General features: G+C 44.3%; 1 protein-coding gene across 1 annotated transcript in view; it reads right to left on the bottom strand.

Annotated features, from left to right (window-relative positions):
• NBEAL2 (neurobeachin like 2) overlaps window positions 1–14,741 on the bottom strand; it is a 125,858-nt gene that overhangs the window by 81,790 nt on the left and 29,327 nt on the right. Inside the window, exons 2-3 of the mRNA XM_081344247.1 lie at window positions 8,539–8,627; window positions 6,098–6,262 (exon numbers count right to left, since the gene is read on the bottom strand). Coding sequence (XP_081200373.1) covers window positions 6,098–6,262; window positions 8,539–8,627 — 254 coding nt within the window. The remainder of the gene's footprint in view (window positions 1–6,097; window positions 6,263–8,538; window positions 8,628–14,741) is intronic.

Below are 14,741 nucleotides of genomic sequence, written 5' to 3'. Positions count from 1 at the left end.
ACCATGGGGATACTGCAACTCCCAGAATCCCCCAGCCAAACATGCTTTAAGAGGGGAAGACTTCAACTCCCGTAATCCCCCAGCCGGCATGCTTTAAGAAGTGGGGACTTCAACTCCCAGAATCCCCCAGCCAGCCATGCTTTAAGATGGATGGACTTCAGCTCCCAGAATTCCCCAGCCAGGCATGCTTTAAGAGGGGAGGACTTCCACTCCCAGATTCCCCCAGCCAGGAAGTCCACCCATCTCCCTGGTGCCAAGGGTGCGAAACACCTGTCTTGGTAGAAAGATGCTTGGAGCTTCGGTTGTGGGCATCGTCTTCAGATATGGGGGAGAACCTCACCCAGACAAGATGGAACACCCCCATAATTTATCTGGGGTTACTCCTGGTCTCTCCCCTGCCCACATTTTAATTTTGATCGCTCCTCGTCTTCCATCTTGGTCGCCTGTGCTAAAATTCCCCGGGTGCTTATCTTCAGCTTACCAACCGCAACGTTGACAGGAAGACGAGTAGCGCAAGGCGCTGTCTTGCCCCCCCTTCCTGTTGGGTTAAAAATAAAACAGAGCTCGGCACATGCCTTCAGATCTGCTGGACCATCATCCCCGCTGCCAGCAGTTTGAGGACGATGGGAGTAGTAGTCCCATACAGCTTAGGGCAGTGTGTGGGTGTGGACAATTTATTTCTATTGAGTTTATTTTCTTTGTTTCTCTCCTGCCTTTATTCTTTTTACAAATAACTCAAACTGGTGAATCTATCTGACACATCCTCCGCCTCTTCCTATTTTCCTGATTAAAAACAGCCCTGCGAGGTGTGTTGCACTGGGAAAGGGAGGGACTGGCCCAAAGTCACCCAGCCGGCTTTCATGCCTAAGGCGGGACTAGAACTCCCCGTCTCCTGATGATGGACCCAAAGCCACCTCATTGGCTTTCATGCCTAAGGTGAAGCTTGGGCCAACTGCCTCCCTCGCAGGGCTGTTGTGGGGGGTTGACAGGAATCAAGAAAAAGCAGCATTATATACAACAGTCCTCAATTTATGACTAGTTGTTGGCTGACCGTTTATAGTGATAATGGCCCTGAAAAAACCTGACTTATGAAAGTTCCTCACACATACGACTGTCCTCACACTTATGACATATTCAAAATTTGGTTCTTGGCAACCATCATATATTTACCATGATTGCAGTGCCCCAAGGTCATGTGATTACCAGTTAGGGCATCCCAGCTGGGAATGCTAATGGGAAACTGGATTCGCTTAACGACCGGGCTATTGACTTAACTGCAGAGTACAGTGACTCGCTTAACAACCACAGCCAAAAAAAGATGTAAATTCAGGAGGACTCGCTTAATGACATTCTCACTTAGTGATGGATGTTTTGTTCCTAACTGTGGTTGTAAATTAACAACTACCTGTATATCCTAAAATCTGGGGTTGAAGTCAAACGAATTTATGGCAGGCATTTTTTTCTGATTGTTCCCTGTGGCTGTTCTTAGGGGGGAAAAGAAAAACAAGGTTTTTTTGGGGGGGTGTGAAAGAAATATTTAATATCTTCGGAGAAGGAAGAAAATGAACCCAGAACTTTCAAGCAGTAAAATACCTTGCCAGCAAACAAAGAAATATTTAATCTATTTATTGGTTAAACTTGTAATATAAACTAAACAAGTCGACAAGGAAATTGTGTTTTCGAATACTGGCCATGATAAGTGCTGCTTAGCTAATCTCTATTTTGCTTTAGCTTTTTTTTTTTAACATGCAGCTTTCAAAACAAAAACAAAGCAGGCTGCGTATTTTTAAACTGCAACCTTTAGAAAACAAAGACAAATGAGTTTTCTGTATTTTCATGTGCAAATTTTAGACCCACGTTCATTCGGTGCTTAGAGGAGAAAACAAACCAGGTTCTTATCTTTAAGGTGGAGTTTTTAGAGTGAAAAACAAACCAGCTTCCTATTTTTAAGGTGCAACTTTTAGAGAGGAAACCAAACCAGCTTCCTGTTTTTAAGTTGCAGCTTTCAGAATAAAAACTCAAAGTGGATTCCTAAAATTTAAAGTACATTTAAAAAAAACAACAACTCCAGCCAATTTTTTGCTCTGGTTCAAACAAATGTAAGAGAAAAGTAAGTTGACAATTACCAGTTTTTACTAAAGTCATGTTCAACTCCTCTGCTACATCCAGCCTTTTTATTCTCATTTTTTGAGATTCCCAAAATACAGGTAGTCCTCGACTTATGAACACAATTGACCCCAAAATTTCTGTTGCTAAGTGAGTTTTGCCCACTTTTATTATTTTTCTTGCTGCAGCCTTTAAGAGAATTCCTGCAGGTCATTAAATGAATGTGACTTTCCAATTGACTTCGCTGGGCAAAAAGTCGCAAAAGGGGATCATATGACAGTCGTAAGTATGAGTCAGTTGCCAAGCGTCTGAATTTGGATCATGAAACTATGGGGGATGCTGCAATGGTCCTAAGTTTGAAAAATGATCGTAAGTCCCCTTTTCCAGTACTGTTGTAACTTTGAACAGTCACTAAATGAAGTCAAAAACTCCCTGTCAAGCTAAGAAAAGAGTGGTTTTATGTTACATATAGCTTAGTGAAGGGACACGGTGGCTCAGTGGGTTAAGACGCTGAGCTTGTCTATCAGAAGGTCGGCAGTTTGGCGGGTCGAATCCCGAGTGCCGCGTAACAGAGTGAGCGCCTGTTACTCGTCCCAGCTTCTGCCAACCTAGCAGTTCGAAAGCACGTTAAAAATGCAAGTAGAAAAATAGGGACCGCTCCGGAGGGAAGGTAACAGCGCTCCGTACGCCTTTGGCGTCTAGTCATGCCGGCCACATGACCACGGAGACGTCCTCGGACCGACCCCTAGACTCAGAAACGACCAGCACGCATGTGTGGGGGAACCGTTACCTTTACCTATAGCTTAGTGAACGGTTGGAATTCAAAGAAGCACTGTATTAATAAAACCATAATAATTAAACATAATAGTAACAATAAATGACACCTCTCAAGTTTGTTAAAAATTGCAAGCTCCCTTTGCAGCAAGGAACTACAAAGTTTGCAAAAATCCAAAGGTCCGGGGACCAGCCCTCTTCTTCCCGCAAAGCCCCCCAGACCTTACCTACTTCTGCAATCCTCCCCCCCCCCAAAAAAACCCCTCAGCCTTAAGCAGATGGCAAAACCCAGTTCAAAGTTTCATCTCCAAGAAACGAGTTGGGTGTCAACCAAATTACACATCCACTGAAGTTGCTTAATTGCCATTTTTTTCTCTGGCTCTCTGAGAAAGTGTATTTGATTAAGGTTTACCCAACCTGGCCATCTGGAGACACACCTGGAGCGTTGTTTGCACACCAACTGTCCAGGCGTTGTGGTTTTTTTGAGCAACCGGAGAGTCACACCTCCAGTGATCGGTTAACCTTGCTGACTTTTTTAGATAGGGGTAAAGTTCAACCGAACTGTGTTCAAAAACAGTATTTCCCCCCCCCCTACTACGTCTAAAAGGGGGTTGTAGGAACGAATTGAGCAAGGCTGCCAGTTGCACACTCCTGTTTCCGGTGTCTGTGGGTGGAAATGTGAAATTTATGCTATTGTCCGACCCAAAAGGCTAGATCTTCTTCCAAGCTTTGTAGAAAACGTTGTGGAAGAATTGGAAGGGCTTCAGAAAAAAAAAACTTCCAGGTTTTCAAAGAAACGGAAAGCATCCCCCCAAAAACCCATGGAAATGGATCCTTAGGGTAGAGGGGAACCCTCCTCTCTTCCAAAAAAATCAAGGATCCGAAAGAAGCTTTTCGGCACATGGGCTGAGGAATTAGGGCTACAGCCAGGATCTCTGTCCACAGGAAGGAGATCCGGTTCTTCTTGCAAACTGAAAGTCTTCAAGATTTGGGGGGGGATAAGGAAAGGACCAAGGGGAGAGCTTTACAGATGCTCGAAAGGGATGGAGGATGGGTTTCCATGGAAACCGAAATAGCAGGAGGATGCCCTGATTGCTCCAAGATTGAAGGCATCTAAGGAGGCTTTCACCTAATGAGAAGGAAGGACTCACTGGAGAAGAGCCTAATGCTGGGAAAGATGGAGGGCAAGAGAAGAAGGGGACGACAGAGAATGAGGTGGCTGGATGGAGTCACTGAAGCAGTAGGCGTGAGCTTAAATGGACTCCAGAAGATGGTAGAGGACAGGAAGGCCTGGAGGAACGTTGTCCATGGGGTCACGATGGGTCTGACACGACTTCACAACGAACAACAACAAGGAGGCTTTCTTCAGGGCCATCTCTCTTGACTTGGCTTCTCTGCAGGATTCCTTAGAAAGTAATTTTTGGGCCTGGGGAGATGCCATTTTCTGGAATTAGGGGCTGACTTTTAATTTTAATTTTATCTTAACTTCTGTATTTATTGTATGTTATTGTTGTTAGCCGCCCTGAGTCCTTTGGGAGATAGGGCGGCATATAAGTCCCAATAATTAATTTAAATAAATAAATAAATAAATAAATAAATAAATAAATAAATAAATAAATAAATAAATAAATAAATAAATAAATAAATAAATAAATAAATAAATAAATATGGGGGCTTTGGAGTAGAAAGCCAGCATCTCAACATGGTCCTCCAGACTGCAAGGGGACCTCCGGGCTGGACCATCAACAGGAGAAGCTACGGTGATGATGATGGAGCAGCTTTTCAGGAAGTCTTGTTCCCCAACCTGGTGCCCATCAAATGCATCAGGTGACAATTGGTGGAGTTCCCCTGCCACACCTATGCGGATCGGGACTTTCCAACACAAAATACCCTCTGAAGGGCACCACTTTGGAGAAGCTGGCATCTCTTAAGGCTTTCCACATGTCAACCAATCTTCAGATGATCTGTTAACTCGCCGACCATTGCAGGGTGTGTTTTGCTGCCTCCTAGAAAAGCAATTCTACCGCAAGCCAGCTCTACTGTCTGCACTCTCCTTTGATAATATATTTATTTAAATCTCCCCTGGGGCAAATATCAAAAAGGGAAGTCTAATTCTGATAGTCGTAAGAATTTGGAGAGGATTTCAAGCCACGCAATCAATATTTTTGATGGGAAGTGCAGGAAGGATGAGAATTTTTGAATGAGGGGGGGCCCTTTCATGAGGGACTTTATGGGGTCCCCTTAGGAAGAAAAGAAAGGAAAAGGGAAGGAAAGAAGGAAGAAGTGAGTGAGGAAGGAAGGAAGGAAGGAAGGAAGGAAGGAAGGAAGGAAGGAAGGAAGGAAGGAAGGAAGGGGAAATGAGAGGGATAAATAGCAATAGAAACAACAAACTGAAAGATACAAAGGAAGGAGAGAGGAAGGAAGGAAAATGAAAAGAAAAGAGAGAAATAGCAATAGAAATTGAAATAGAAAAGGAGAGGGGAAAAGGAAGGAAATGAGGAGAAAGGAGAGAAATAGAAATAGAAATTGCAATAGAAAAGAAAGAAAGGAGAGAAAGAAAAGAAGGAAGGAAGGCAGGGAAGAAGGAAGGAAGGAAGGAAGGAATAAGAGCCAAAAGAAGAGAAAAATGAAGAAATTCACAAGGTATTGCAATCTCCTATTTTCACGGCTTCGGTGCCAGCCAAAGACTCTCCCGGTCTTGCTGAAATACCAGGCTGCACTTTCCATTGCCTTGGAGGAATGGTTTCATTCACACCGGGCCCCTCAACCAGACAGGCAAAGTGTCCCGTAACTTAGCAACCATAATCACAACTAGGCCCACACGCAGCATCTCTGCAGGCCCCACCAGACATTCGCCAGCCTCCAGGCCCGCCAGGATGCTACTTGAGATGGAAATTTAAGATTTTGAGAAGAGACCGGACAGCCATTTGTCTGAAATGGTATAGGATCTCTTGCTTGAATAGGAGGTTGGACTAGATGACCTCCAAGTTCCCATCAGTTATTCTGTTATTCTGAGGAGGAGGAGGAGGGAGAAATTGGAGGAGGAGAAGGAGGAGGAGAAATTGGAAGAGGAGGAGGAGGAGGAGAAGTACAAGGAGGAAGAGGAGGAGGAGAAGGAGGAGGGGGAGGGGGAGGAGGGGGAAGGTGAGGAGAAGGCAAGAAAGGTCATAAAATGGGGCAAAAATTCACTTAAAATCTGTCTCGTATAAAGACTTACCTGCAAATAATGATGAAGAACTTGGTCAGCAAGAGAGCTTGTTTCAAGCCAGCTTCTGCAACTTCGTCGCGTGAAATTTGGGACACCGAAGACGTAAATTGTTGGGTTAATACTTGCAAGACATCCAGAGGTAAAAGCGGAATTTCGGATACGGAGTCTTCGGGTCTAGGAGAGGAACCGATACAGATACCGTAGGTTGCAGCCTGACATACAGACAAGTCCTCAACTTACAACAATTCATTCAGTGACTGTTCAAAGTTACAACGGCACTGAAAAAAAGGGACTTAGGACCGTTTTTCAGACTTACGACCATCACAGCATCCCTGTGGTCACCAGATCAAAATCCAGATGCCTGGCGGTTGCCATGTCCCGGGGTCACGTGGTCCCCTTTTGTGACCTTCTGATAAACAAAGTCAATGGGGAAGCCAGATTCACTTAAAAACCCTTTGACTAATTAACAACTGCAGTGATTCACTTAACAACTGTGGCACGAAACATTGTGAAATGAAGCAAAACTCACTTAACAACCATCTCACCTAGGAACAGAAGTTTGGGGTTCAATTTTGGCCGTAAATAGAGGGCAACGTATATCCACAAAGTGGCAAAGAATGGAAACAAGCAGCCCTTTTCTCATAAGTCCTCGACTTACGGCAAATGACCTGCTTGTACGACACACGATTCCCTTAACAAGCACAGTGATTCGCTTAACAACCGTGGCAAAAATGATTGCAAAAATGGGACGAACAACTGTCTTGCTTATCAATGGATGTTTTGGAGTCAATTGTGGTCATAAGTCGGAGGTCTACCTGCAAATACGGAGTCCGATCCAGCTTGGCCTAAAAAGAGGATTAAGCGAAGTGATTCTCTATTTTGTCAAAGGGCTTCTTGTAGAAAAGATCGATCAGCAACAAAAGGCAGCCTCCAAAAATCTGGGCGACATAAGTCATATTTTACCTGTATTTTTTTTTAAAAAATAAGGCCATTTTGGCACTGTGCAAACTATTTTTCTTCCCCGTGTCTCCAACACAATTTTTCTTGGCAGAGAAGCGGATTTTGTGTGCAGTATCCAGCAGAACCGGAGAAAGGACAAAATAATTCAAGATTTGTTAAGGCTTTTGAGCCCTGCTTTCGTTATGAATAAAGGGAAAATTGCTCCAATTTAGAAGCAACACCCAGGGGGAAAACGAGATCGCGAGAAGTCCAGAAATTGGGTTTTAGAAGATAAATACCATTTTTTAAAGGGAAAGGCATACAGGTAGTCCTTCCTTTATGTTTGTTTACTGTCTGTTTGAAGTTACAACTTAGAAGCATTTCTTGCACTTATGACTACTGCAGCACCTCATGGGTCACATGATCCAAATTAAGACGTTTGGCAACTGACTCGTATTTATGACGGTCGCAGCGTCCGGGGGTCACGTGATCCCCTTTTGCGACCTTCTGACAAGCAAAGTCCATGGGGGAAGCCAGATTCGCTTAACAACCAAGTGGCTAATTTAAAAGACTCAGGGATTCACTTAACAACCGTGGCAAGAAAGGTCAAAAAATGGGGAGAAACTCAGCAAACAAGTGTTTTGTCTAACAATGGAAATTGTGGGCTCAGTTGTGGTCGTAAGCTGAGAACTATCTTGTCGTTGGAAAACAGTGAAGTGATTTTTTTAAACTGGAAAAAGAAAACCTACCGAACAGGACAAGCGATAGCTGAAATGGTGCATGCATGAGGACTAGCTGCATGGTTCCTTGGTTTTAACTGCTCTCCAAAACAATAACCACACCCACACCGAGTTAATTACATAGAAGCATTACGGACTGTGTCCAGTTTGACTTCCAGCTACTGCAGGTAGTCCTACAATCCCAGGGCAGGGAGGGACCTTAGAGGTCCTCTAGTTCAACCCCCTAGCCAAGGCAGAAGACCCTACACAGGCAGTCCTCAACTTACAACGGTTCATTTAGTGGCCGTTTGAATTTACAACGGGATTAAAAAAAGTGACTTATGACATTTTTCACACTTACGACCATTACAGCATCCCCATGGTCATGTGATCAAAATTCAAACACTTGGCAACCAAGTCGTTTTTACGACGGTCACAGCATCCCGGGCTCATCCTTTTGCCACCTTCTGACCAGCAAAATCAACGGGGAAGCAAAATTCACTTAACAGCTGTGTTAACTTCACAACTGCAGTGATTCACTTAACAACGGTGGCAAAAAAAGGTCGCCAAATGGGGCAAAACCACAGTTGTCTCACTGAGCAGTGGAAATCTGGGGCTCCATTCCGATCCTAAGTACCTGTAAGGTTGTAGGCGATTCACTTTACAACCTACTGGCTTGGCAACAGACATTCCAGTTCCACTTGTGGACATGAGTCAAGGACTATCTGGAAACTTTTAACTATATTTTCAGCTATATTTTCGTGAAGATCAATCGGATTGGACAAGGGTTACCTTCTTGGTTCCAGAGAATGGACAGTGATGATCTTCTCAAAATTGGCGACAAAGGCTTCTAACCACTGCTGAAGGTAGGACAAATCTTTCTAGAAAAAATAAAGCAATAAAATAGGAGTTAAGAGAGAGAAGGGTGTGGGGCAAATGGTCTATTTCATATTTCCAGGCTCAGGATGCATGTGGGATCCTTATCAAGGGAACTGGACAAGGAAGGAAGGAAAGAAGGAAGGAAGGAAAGAAAGGAGGGAGAGATGAAGGAAGGAAGGAAGGAAAGAAAGAAAGAAGGAAAGAAGGAAGGGAGGGAGGGAGGAAGGAAAGAAAGAGGGAAGGAAGAAAGGAAAGAAGGAAGGAAGGGAGGGAGGGAGGAAGGAAGGAAAGAAAGAGGGAAGGAAGAAAGGAAAGAAGGAAGGAAGGAAGGAAGGGAGGGTGGAAGGAAGGACTTCCAGATGATCTCAAGGGGTCCCTTCGAACTTTCCGCAGCCTCAGTCTCTTCCTTGAAAAATCAGGAATCCGGTAGTGCCTAGCATAACTGATGGATTTTATTAAAAAGCATCACCTGCCTGTGTTGCAGGTCCCTTTGTCGTGTGTGGTTCCATGAACAATCTGCATTTGTGGGGTCCCTGTTGCTCTCTGAGCTGCACTGTTCTTTTGCAGACGTTTCATGACCCAACTAGGGATCATCATCAGGGCTGGAAGGAAGGGAAGGGAAGGGAAGGGAAGGAAGGAAGGAAGGAAGGAAGGAAGGGGAAGGGAAGGAAGGAAGGGGAAAGGAAGGAAGGGAAGGGAAGGAAGGAAGGAAGGAAGGAAGGAAGGAAGGAAGGAAGGAAGGAAGGAAGGAAGGGGAAGGGAAGGAAGGAAGGAAGGAAGGGAAGGAAGGGAAGGAAGGGAAGGGAAGGGAAGGAAGGGAAGGAAGGAAGGAAGGAAGGAAGAAGGAAGGAAGGAAGGAAGGAAGGAAGGAAGGAAGGAAGGAAGGAAGGAAGGAAGGAAGGAGGTCGTCCTTAATGGTCTCTGAGCTTGGTGGTTTCCTTGCAGACTAACCAACTTTGTAGCATCCTCCCTGCTAAAAGTGTTAACCTTACTCCTTTCTAGCACTGATGATGTTGCCCAGTTAGGTCATGAAACGTCTGCAAAAACAACAACAACAACAACAACTCAGAAAGCAACAAGGACCCCTCAGTTCAACCCTAAAATATTCCCATCTATTGGTACAATCTGCTTTTAAACACAGCAGCTGACACCTCCGGATTGTGTGAAACTCAGCTCACAAAAGATGATACCTTTTAATAATTTAATTTCCAAGTTTAATTGGAAAAGGCGCTAGCAGACACCACATTTTTTTTTTTGGCACTACACGGCTGAGCCAAAATTCTCTCATCAAAACACAAAACTTCACATCTTTGCCATCAAGGTCAAAGATCTGTTGTGAGTCTGCAACAACCCATGTAGTTTTGCTTTTACTTGGAAACCATTTCTGGACTTTGTGCTGAAGGCAGTGAAAAAAAAATACAACTTCTGACCTTGCGTTTTGCTGATGAGATTAGTTTGTTATTACAGGAAGAGTTAATATCTACCTATAGGCTGTAGTTTGACTTGAAAAAAAAAAGAGAAATCAACGCTTTTTTTTCCTTTACATGTAGTCCTCTTCTTACAGCAGTTTATTGAGTGACCATTTGAAGTTACAACAGCAGTGGAAAAACTGATTTATGACTGTTTTTCACACTTACGACCATTGCTGCACCCCTTCATAGTCATGTCATCAAAATTCAGATGCTTGGCAATTGACTCGTATTTACGACAGTCGCCATATACCGGGGCTATGTGATCCCCTTTTGCAACCTTCTGACAAGCAAAGTCAAAGGGGAAGCCAGATTCACTTAACAACCGTGTGACTTACTTAACAATTGTTGCGATTCTCATGATGCTTTCTAAATATGTAGATTTTGACTGAAAAACCAATAAAACTTGTTTTTTGTAAAAAAAAAAAACCATTGTAGCGATTCCATCAGCAACAGTGGCAAGGAAGGTGCTAAAATAGGGCAAAACTCACTTAACCAATGTCTCGCTTAGCAACGGAACTGCTGGGCCTCAATTATGGTCGTAAATCGAGGTCTACCTTTACTTCATTCTCACTTTGGTGGCTTACCACTAAGTTTAAAAAAAAAAAGCAAGCTCGAGCATTAAAATATTAAGAGGATAAATATTAAGATTCAAATCTCTTCTTCTCCTTTCCCTCCTATCTTTATTTTCAATTGTACGATAAACCTTACTCAAAAAACGTTTGGAAAAAAACCCCAAACTAGTTTTGCAGCCCAGTGTAAGAGGAGATTTCAGATACTGAAAAGGGAGCGTACCCCCCAATTTTAAATTAAACAATATGTCAAACACCTGGGGGGGACCCCCAATTTCTCCTCCAAAGGGAACGTACCCCCAAATTTTAAATTAGAGATGGGACAATATGTCAAAGCACCTGGGGGGACCCCCAATTTGTCCTCCATCCACTCACTCTGCACATCCTAATTGGTTGGAAACTGGCAAATAAATAAATAAATAAATAAAAATTCCAAAGAATTAGGAAATGCAGAGTGGGTGTGAGCATGGTGGAAAAAACTGGGGATCCCCACGGCTGCTTTGTCATAAAAGAGGTGGTTTGGGGACAGATGACCTTCAGGTGCCCTCTGTACTCTGCGTGTACTGAAGCCTCGTGGCTAATCTTTATTGGCAAACACCGCAGGGGAGAGCTTGGTGTGGCTTGGTACCTTGTTGGAGACAGGCACGCTTTCAGTTTTTGATTTGCAGCTAAAATTGCAGCTAAAATCCAAACACGAGATAAGGATAATAAATGTAGCCTGGAGTCCTGACTTCTGTTTGCCAGAGGAGATCATGGGGCTTTAGACTATTTAAATATTTTAAAACCATTTAAACCATTAAGATTCCTTCTGTGGCTCAGGCAAGAGTTGCAAAAGACAGCCAACTTGGTTTAGCTGTTAAGGCACCAGGCTAGAAAACAGGAGATGGTGAGTTCTAGTCAGTGCTTTTTTTGTAAAAAGAAAAAGGTGCCAGAACTCACATATGTTATACAACCCGCCTTGCCTACCCTACAAGGTTCCATGCAAAAAAGGTGCCGGAACTCCGTTCTGAGCGTTTCTATGAGAAAAAAAGCCCTGCTTCTAGTTATCCCTTAGGTATGGAAGCCGGCTGGGTGACTCTGGGCCAATCATCAGGAGAGTGTGAGTTCTAGTTCCGCCTTAGGGATGAAAGCTGGCTGGGTGACCTTGGGCCAATCACCAGGAGACCGGGAGTTCTAGTCCCGTCTTAGGCATGAAAGCCGGCTGGGTGACTCTGGGCCAATCACCAGGAGACGGGGAGTTCTAGTCCCGCCTTAGGGATGAAAGTCGGCTGGGTGACTTTAGGCCAATCACCAGGAGACGGTGAGTTCTAGTCCTGCTTTAGTCATGAATGCTGGCTGGGTGACTTTGGTCCAGTTCCCCTCTCTCAGACCAACGCACCTCACAGGGTTGTTGTTGTGGGGGGAAAAAATAGGAGGAGGAAGGTGTGTTGGATATATTTGCCTTCTTGAGTTATTTGTTGACATAATAAAGGCAGGATACAAAAAAACCAAATAGTGTAAGAAACAAAGTGTGTGTGTGTGTGTGTGGGGGGGGTCCCTTAGCAAAATATACACCCTCGTAGGGGCAACAGGAAATAAATAGGTCAGAATTAGGGGGGCAGGAAAGCCAATCACTAGCTGGGCTAAGGGCCAAATTCTCATTTAGCGGTATTTGTAGAATTTCAACAGGATTTATTGATTTTCAACAGGATTTGTTGATTATTCAGATTATTTCATCCATTTAAAGTGTGGCTCAACTTGCAAATTCAGCAATTCTGCACAACTAACAAAGTTCAAAGCAGAGGGCCGGAGAATCTGGGGAATGAGATTACAGGTAGTCCTCAATTTACAATGGCTTGCTTAGTGACCAGTGTTACGAAAGCGGTAAAAAAAGGGACTTAGATACGGTCCTCGCATTTATGACCATTTCAAGAGTCCCCGTGGTTATGAGATTGTGAGTGAGCTGCTCAACAACCAGCATGAATTTATGACGGTTGCAGCGTCGGGGGGTGTCACGTGATCCCCTTTTGCGACCTTCCGACAAGCAAAATCAATGGGGGAAACCGGATTTGCTTAACAACCATGTGATTCACTTAACAACCATGGCCAGAAGGTTGTAAAATCAGATGCAACTCTCTTAACAACTGCCTTGCTTAGCAATGGAAATTCTGGTCCCAATTACTATTGTAAATCGAGAACTACCTGTACATAATGCATTACAGGTAGTCCTCAACTTACGGCAGTTGATTTAGTGACCATTCAAAGTTACAACGGCACTGAAAAGTGACCATTTTTCACACTTACGACCATTGCAGCCATCCCTGTGGTCACGTGATCAAAATTCAGACACTTGCAAACTGATTCATAGTTATGACAGTCGCAGTGTCCTGGGGTCTTGTGATCCCCTTTGGTAACCTTCTGACTAGCGAAGTCAACAACTACGGCAACAAAAGTCATCAAACAGGTAAAACTCACTTAACAACTCTCTTGCTTAGCAGCATAATTTTTGGGCTTAGTCGTGGTTGTAAGTTGAGGACCACCTGTATTTATGATGGTCGCAGCATCCCGCGGTCATGTGATCATCGTTTGTGACATTCCCAGCCATCTTCCGGCAAACTAAGTCAATGGGAGGATTAAGATTCACTTAACAACCACCCAATTCACTTAACGACTGCAGCAATTCGCTTAACAACCGTGGCCAAAAAGGTTGTGAAATCAGGTGTGTTTCACTTAACAACCACCTGGCTTAGCAGTAGAAATTCTGGCCAAGACTGTAGTCGTAAGTCAACCTGTACGTGCTGCGATACTAGGCTAGCCCAGGAAGACACACACACACACACAAAAAAGCATTTGGTGGAGAAGACCAACAATGCAACAACTGCAACGATCACAGGCAGGAAGGCTGGAGCAACACATTGTGAAATTGTGACATGTTCGTTGCTGTCAACAACCTCTTTCACCCAGATGTGAGAAAGTGGCATTTATAAGCCTGAAAAATTCCTGATGTTTAAGTGTCTCTGCCACCTGCCTGCCAGTAATTGAGAACAGAAGGTTTAAATTACTTTTTTTTAAAAAAAAACTGGAGTATTTTAAGATGGGTGGACTTCAACTCCCAGAATTCCCTAACTAGCCTCCCTGCCTGGGGGATTCTGGGAGCTGAAGTCCACCCCTCTTAAAGCATGCCGGCTGGGGGATTCTGGGAGTTGAAGTCCACCCTTCTTAAAACATGGCTGGCTGGGGGATTCTGGGAGCTGACGTCCTCTCCTCTTAAAATGCTCCACTTTGAGGGGAAAACACACACGCACACAGCTTTAAGTTGTTAAACCAGAAAGGGCATCTTTCTGCATCCACCTTTCTCAACCTTTGCAAGAGTCTTCACCAGTGTCTCTCTTTTAGTGCACAACTTCACAACACACATTGCTGCTTCCTTTTTTGTGTCAACATTCAAAACGGTTCTTGCATCACTGCTGCCCCGAAGCTGAGCCACCCGTTCAACTGTCTGTGTAAAGCTCTTCCCCTCCCCCCCACCCCGTGCCTTTTTAAACGTTCTGAGTTCAAGATTTGACAGGTCCCCATTGGGCTTAACCCTAACCCTACTTTCGGCTTCTTCTGCGATCGTCCTCGGCTTATGAAGAGAATAGGGACCTCGGCTTCTGTGGCTGAGAAGATTTTATAACCGTTTTGCACCATCGTTGTTAAGTGAATCACGAGGTTGTTAAATGAATCTGGCTTCTGAATCCTGAGATGGGGATGGACTCAGAGGGCAAGGCAGGCCCCCTTTGCCAGACGGCTTACGTCACACCCCAAATATACACATCTGGTCACTTGGAAGTGACCCCACTGGAGGGCAAACATAACCTGTCAATCAAATTCCACAATCTCCCAGCAGACCTGACGATGTTAGACAAAAGGAATTTTTTTAAAAAGTTCCTTCAAAGGTCAAGCTGCCTTTAAGATCAGTTAAGAGCTCTACATTCGCCCCTCTGAAAGTCTTAACTAGGCCCAGGCAAGGCCACACCGTTCCCAAGACCCTTGGACCTCAGGACCCATCATCCCCAGCCTTATCTCCCACCTGAAAACATCTCGCAGGTGGTCC

Source organism: Vipera berus (genome assembly GCF_964194415.1).
Source record: "Vipera berus genome assembly, chromosome: Z".
Taxonomy (NCBI): Eukaryota; Metazoa; Chordata; class Lepidosauria; order Squamata; family Viperidae; genus Vipera; species Vipera berus.
This window is presented reverse-complemented; position numbering and strand designations above follow the sequence as displayed.